This window comes from Kryptolebias marmoratus, linkage group LG1 (genome assembly GCF_001649575.2).
Source record: "Kryptolebias marmoratus isolate JLee-2015 linkage group LG1, ASM164957v2, whole genome shotgun sequence".
NCBI classification, from domain to species: Eukaryota; Metazoa; Chordata; class Actinopteri; order Cyprinodontiformes; family Rivulidae; genus Kryptolebias; species Kryptolebias marmoratus.
The window spans coordinates 2,559,563-2,566,547 of NC_051430.1; the positions used below are offsets into that span (position 1 = coordinate 2,559,563).

Here is a 6,985-nt window from a genome sequence, read left to right on the forward strand (position 1 = left end):
AAGTTCAGAAAGAGGAAGTGAGAAGGGCTGCTGAAAGCCCCAAGGGCTTTTTCCGCTTGGTCCAAAGCACGATGAGAAGGGGAAGTGAGCACAACTCAGAACCTCAATCAGCACAAGCTTGAAAACAGAGCCCAGCACAGACTAATTCTTCAGAGCAGGTAAGACTTCAGCTTTATTTCTTGGCTTTTACTTCTACCTAATATTTGTCGGATATTTACAAGTCATGTTCCACTAATGTTAATCATGTAAAAATGTGTGAACTTGTAAGAAGAAAAAAAAAAACAAAACACCTGAGGGGGGCAAAATGTGCGAATAAAAATTAACTAAAATACCAACCAAGTTGTTGAATTTCATTCACTTTAAATGTCAAACATAAACAGTTCTGACCTCTGTCTTTATTATTCATTCTTATAGCTAACAGCTGTTAGAAAGAAATCAAGAATTTGACAATTTTGTACTTCATTTTTATTTTTACAATGAATTTTTATCAACAGTCATTCTCAGCACAGTTTAGTGAAGTTGTTTTATTGTCCAAATTAATCAATTCCTTCCCCCAAAACCAAACCCTGGTGTTTTTCACATGAAATGAGAACAAACTAATTTTATTCTTCTGGTAAACTGAGTCAGAAAACAGGAAGTGGGCTGCGTCACTGTCACCTCCCTGCTGTGTGAGCACAGAAAGAACCTGCAGAAACATAACACACTATGTCAATCAAAACCAAATAGTTTTAGGTTCAGAATGAGATTTTATTCCACTTATATCAGGCGCAGATAAAATGGTCTTTTTTCCTGCTGCAGATCAGATCAGCAGGATTTCAAAATGGCTCAAGGCTGCCTCAAGTGTTTAAAGTACACCATGTGTGTTGCCAACTTCCTGTGTTTTGTAAGTATATCTGAGGACATAGACACACACACACACACACACCACCACCACCTGCGGTGCGTAATGAGATGTAAAAAACTAACACTGACATGGAGATAAAAGCAAAGTCTAAATTTGACCCAAGTGATGACTGACAGAAGCAAATTCTGCTAAAACCTCATTTCTTAGGAAACATCTATTATTACACACTGATGAAAGGTGAAAGGTAGACCATAATGTTTTGTTTGTGTGTGTCTGTCAGTTAGCAAGATAACTCATAAACCATCCATCCATCCATCCATCCATCCATCCACTTTTCCTGCTTCTCTTTTTCTGCTCACTGGGAGCTGGTGCCTATCTCCAGCAGTCAATGTGTGAGAGGTGAAAGACACCCTGGACAGGACACAAGTCCATCATCTCATGAACCCCTAAACAGATTTGATTAAAACTTGTAGAAAAGATGTAAATCTAGAACTAAATAACTTTTGGAGCAACCTAATTCAAGATGGCCACCATAGCCAACTAACCTTTAAACACAAAATGTCAATAATTCTGTAAATTTTACAGATATTGTGCTAAAATTTGATTTACTTGTAGTTGGGAGTCAGTCACAACACATAATCAGAGTCCTACTTCTAAAACTTCAGCATAACCTGGGAGTCTACCCTTTTTGCCAGTTAGTAAAATCTCATGAACCACTGGACAGGTTTTAATGAAACTCTCAAAGTAATCATTGGCTGTATGTCTGCAAGTGATTCGCTTTTGGAGTCAATCCAATTCAAGATGGCTGACACAGCTAATTAACATTAGCCAACACAAAAATGGGTATAACTGTCAGTTTTACAGACATTGAGCTTAAACGTGATGGTCAACACGTACTCTATAAATAAGTGCTGCTCATTTTGTGTGATATTTCACATTACTGCGTGAGATCATGCATAATGTTTTCAAGGTTTGACCATTACAGATACAACTACATGGTTTCTCCTCCATAAGATGATTTTAGTCTAAAACTCATGCAGGCATGAAAGACAGGAGAATGTGCCTTTTTTCTCACTTGTCTTCAACAGTGGCACCCAGTAAGACACTGGGGTTTACTGAGCATGTGCAGAGAGAGTATAGTTGGCTTGTAGTGTCATGATGTGCAGGATCTGCTTACATTAATTTGATCCTCCAGCACAGATACTTATGATTTCCCTTTGCTCATTGCCAGTTCCTTTTGTTGTGTCTGCAGCCTCAGTCCTAAAAAATCGCCTATTCTTGCAATTTTGTGTCACAAACTAGTCTTGAACAGTTGTAGCCAAGTGAGATATTACAGCAAACCTTTAAACTACTGCCAGTTTCACAAAGTCCTGTTATTAGGCCAAAATATATGATGTTATTCCTGTAGGAAGTTACACAGGCTGCACCAGAAGTGCTACAACAGGGCAGCTGCGGCGCAGTGGTTAGGGCAATCGTCCGCCAACGAGAAAGCCAGAGGTTTGATTCCTGTCTGTATGCAGTCACATGTCGAAGTGTCCCTAGGCAAGAATTGATTAGACTCTATAGAAGGATGTATTCAGGTTAGTGTTGTATAGATGTAGATGAAGTAGAGGTGTGTGTGGATGGGTAAATGAGGACACAGATTGTGTTGTAAAGTGCTTTGAGTAGTCTGGTTAGTTAGAAAGGCTCTGTATACCTTTTGCAGTTGGAAATAAACACACAGTATATATATATATATATATATATATATATATATATATATATATATATATATAACCATAATAACCATGTAATTGACCCTGGTGTAAAGCTTTATAACATAGTTTTCACATGAACCACTAAAAAACTTTTGAAAATTTAGTTGTTTTAAGATGGCATCAGTCCAATGGTCTTAGCTCCATTCAGTCAAAGAGCACAAAGTTTTGAGAAAGGACAAAAATCTTAGCCCTGGATAGGCTAATGACTAGCCAAACAAGGGTCTGATGTTTTCCATTTTTCATTCTTATGAAACGACTGTTTTTCAAAAACAACACAAAGTAACACAGCAAATTCCTACGTGAATGTCTGCGTGCTGACTGCTGAGCTTGTAGATTGTGTCTGAGGCTGCCAATCAGGTGGACGTATACATCTGCAGCCTCAGCACCATCGGTAGAAACATGGTCTGTCTGTGATCAGCATGATGACACGGACGTATGGTTGAAAACACAACAGCAAACTAAACAAGCGGGATTGGGCAAAAGCATAGAGGTTTAATATTGGCTGAATGTTATTTCTTTTAAAGTTCTCTCACACCAGTATGTCATTTTTGATAAAGACTTGTTTTGTAAGCCTGAAAAAAATAAACAGGCCCTCAATTGGCTAGCCAGGCAACTGAGACGATGTTCTCTGAGACTGATGTCACGGCTGAGAATCAAAACATCCCTTTAATTGTTTATAACTTTTACACTGAACCTTACTTAAATATGGCCCAAATATTTCTTTACAACATGTTTCTGAACACAACAGGGGTGCAGCGTTGTGTAACTGGCTCGTGTTTCCTGTTAGATCTGTGGTGTGGCGGTTCTGAGCCTAGGTGTGTACCTGATGGTCACCTACCAGATGACCGCTCTGATTCCCAGCCTGGCCAACCTGAACATATCCAAAATGCTGCTGATCAGCGGCATCATCATCACCTGCATCTCCTTCCTGGGCTTCCTGGGTGCTCTGAAAGAGAACCGCTGTCTCCTGCTGACGGTAACACACACACACACACACACACACACACACCGCAGTGTCTAACCTAAAGTCTAAAGGTGGGAACACAACCCAAAGGAAAAAGCTGCTTCACAGGATTTTTGTTAAAGGGGGTTAACGCCTCATCATGTCTCGTCCAAATCAATGACAGATCCTTTTGAAAGTGTTGTTCTAATGTAGCCTAAATGTAAACTCTGAGTTTCATGAAGCTGAAGATGTTTAGTTTAACTAATTTGACTCAATGTACATCAAGTTGAAGAAAAATGTTTTATTTGCATCATCAAAGGTCATTTTTTTCACCTTAAATGAGTTGTTTCGAGTAGTATTTTCTTTTCCATTTTATATGCTGAAAGTAAAACTAAACCGGCACCAAACTGTGTTGTCAGTTTTTCCTGCTGCTCTTCATCCTGATGCTGGTGGAGCTGACTGCAGCGTGCCTGATGCTCATGTATGAGCAAGAGGTAGGACGACTGTTTTACAACATAAGATTTATTAAAAAAAAGATTCAGCTCACTAAATACGATCTGCTACTCTCACCACACTGTTCAGATCAGTAAGCGGCTAACAGAGGATCTCAACAAAGGTTTGAAGGACGCACGAGAGCAGGGTAACAATACAAACCTTCAGAGCGACTGGGATTATGTTCAGAACACGGTAAGAGTTGACAGAGTAGAGATGTGATGCCTGCTCACATTCTGTGTGGAATCAAGTGTTTTTATTGTTTTTTAATGGGGTTCCCGCAGTTTGAATGCTGTGGAGTCCATAACTTCACAGATTGGGAAAGTCATGTACCTGCATCTTGCTGCGAGAGCAAATGTGACATCCCCAAACCTCTGTACCACAAACAGGTAGACACATGGTTATTAGTCTACGCCTCAGAAAGAGCCTTTACTCTGAAGATACTTTTATTTTTGCATTAAAACATTTACAGATAACGTCTTCCTGTTGTCTTTTCAGGGCTGTTTGGTCAAGCTCAATACTTGGTTTGAGGAAAATTTCCTGACTACTGGCATTTCTGTCATTGTTCTTTGTATAATTGAGGTAAGTTGAAGGTGGAGGGAGTAAAATGTTGCACCAGAGTGAAACTGTCAAACTGCAAATACAGTTCATCTTAGCAATGGTTCCTCCAACTCATTTCATTTAGACCCCTTCACCCCGTTATGATGTCAAATAACAACCATTACCTGGGTGGTCTTTGCAGGATCTTAGTGAGGCCATCGGTGGCATATTAAACTGTTAAATGCTGATGAATGTATGTGGCACTGATACATGCAGCGGCCTCAGCACCAACGACATGATAAACAGTTTATCCTCAGAGCACACATATATTCGTGGAGTAAATTCTGTTGAGAAACCACCAACAAACTAAACAAATAAGAGCGTTCTATGACACTAGTATGTTTTTAAGAGTTATTTTATAAGCCTGGAAGAAAAATAAGCCCTCATTACCCTAACCTGGAGGAAGACTTCAGCCTTTCTCCAGGTTTTGTGCTCAGTGACTGATGTCACGGCTTACAAGGCATCACTGATAGCTAACAGAAAATCCCTGAAGGTTGGACTTTTTGTTTTAATAATTCTTGACTCACCCCATTTTTTTTTAAAGCAAGGCAACGCAGCTTTATTTTTATAGCACATTTCAGAAACACGGCGCGTCAAAATGCTTTACATAAACGATTAAAACCATTTTGACAAAGTGCAAAAAAACAAGCGCATATAGAAAGATAAAAATGTAAAATTACAGCGACTCAAAGGACATTTCAAAAAATTAAAAGCAAGAGCTGGAATAAAAGATAAAGGAATATACAAATGGCATAAAATTATTTTTAGCTTTATAACATTACCAGTTTTGCTGATTGATTCCCAGCCGTACAGGACCGCCATGTAAATAGTTGCCTTCATAACACAATCTGTGTCCTCATTCAGCCGTCCACTCACAGCACGACACAATCTCCACAAAGCTAATCTGAATAAATCTTCCTTAACATCACATTCATACACCAAGAGGGGTTCAGTATTTCACCCAGAGACACTTGGACATGTGACTGCATACTGGTGGAATCAAACCTGCGACTCTCGTTGGAGGATGACTGATATGACCAGAGCCACAGCCGCCCCTCCACTGCCTCATATTTATTATTATCTTAGTAATTAAAAGTAAAACTAGAGAAAGAATCAAATGTTTTGGAGGTTGCAGATTAAGTCAACTTTTGTCCATTAGTTTTAGTGCCAATTTAAAGGGATAATTTGGCCATTTTGAAGTGAAAATTAGAAAATTTATGAACAATAAATATCTTACCTGTTGTAGATAGCTCAGATGTTGACAGCTAGTCCAAGCTGATCCACTTCCAAAGCAGATATTTTACGGTCTTTAAATTCAAATTTTCAAAATGTCATAGCAGTTCATGGAAACAATTTTTTTAAACCTTTGCATGGCCATCGGTTTCAGTTACTTCAGCACTATTATTAGTGTTCTGCTTGAAATAACCACAACTGTGGGCAAGGTAGAGGTGTAAGAAATAGTCTTTTGGTGACAGCACCCCACTTGATCTCAGCTGCATTTCGACTCGCCGTTGGCTTTTCACGCCACAGAATTAAGCTTTATTTCTCCAAAAATCTATCTACAACAGGTAAAAAATTTTTTTAACTTTTACACAAAACATCATTTAAATATCCAAATTATCCCTTTAAGATGTTTAACTCATTGGCTTTACTTTTCAGATAGAGGCCAAAATAATGTTGTTTGCACAGCCACTTTATTAGAGATCTATTCTAGTAAAAATGAGCTTATTTACTTGCTTTGATAAATAGAATCCTACTGATGAAACCAGGCTGCACTGAAATAAATGACTTCTCTGCTTTCAGGTGTTGGGGATGTGTTTCGCCATGACGCTCTTCTGCCACATCAGTCGATCTGGACTGGGCTACAAGTTGTAGACTCTCTGAATATATACGCCTGTATTTGTTCACTTCTACATTAAAACTGGTGTACAGTTTTTGAAAACAACCTTTTTTATCCCCAAACCCTCACCCCCCAAACATTTAAGTTATAAACTGCTGTTTTCCTTTTAAACTTTCTCATGCATAGCTTTTTTGTAATTTTTGCTTATTGATAAATTTTGTTTTCTGCATGTCTCTCTACATGATATATGGTTCTGAAAAACAACAATATATAAAGAAAAGTGTTTTGTTTTTTCTAATATTAAAAGTTTATTTACAGTAGCAACTGTGTAACATTTACTGGTCTCCATGTTGTCACTTGATCTTGATTTCCTGTTTGCAGCGCTCTGTGGTGAAGCCTTAAAAAAGACAACACTTCCTCTTTAGCTGCATCAGTTCTGCAGAAAGTCCCCGTTGCCCTCATTCTTGTGACGTTCTTAATGAAAAAGACTGAGCTCAAGTCAGCAATGA

The 6,985-nt window shown here is 38.6% G+C and overlaps 1 protein-coding gene across 2 annotated transcripts; it reads left to right on the forward strand.

The window, feature by feature from the left end:
• On the forward strand, window positions 1-6,796 carry zgc:64051 (leukocyte surface antigen CD53). 2 transcript variants are annotated; one of them, XM_017439524.3, is made up of 8 exons: window positions 1-158; window positions 799-883; window positions 3,389-3,577; window positions 3,964-4,038; window positions 4,127-4,231; window positions 4,321-4,425; window positions 4,535-4,618; window positions 6,440-6,796. In XM_017439524.3, the coding sequence occupies exons 2-8, from the start codon at window positions 821-823 to the stop codon at window positions 6,509-6,511; spliced, it is 693 nt and encodes a 230-aa protein (XP_017295013.1). In that variant the 5' UTR covers window positions 1-158; window positions 799-820; the 3' UTR covers window positions 6,512-6,796. The 2 variants fall into 2 exon arrangements, with proteins under 2 accessions (XP_017295013.1, XP_037830653.1); XM_037974725.1 differs by lacking the exon at window positions 799-883 and having other exon boundaries at window positions 66-158.
• The last annotated feature ends 189 nt before the right edge of the window (window positions 6,797-6,985 follow it).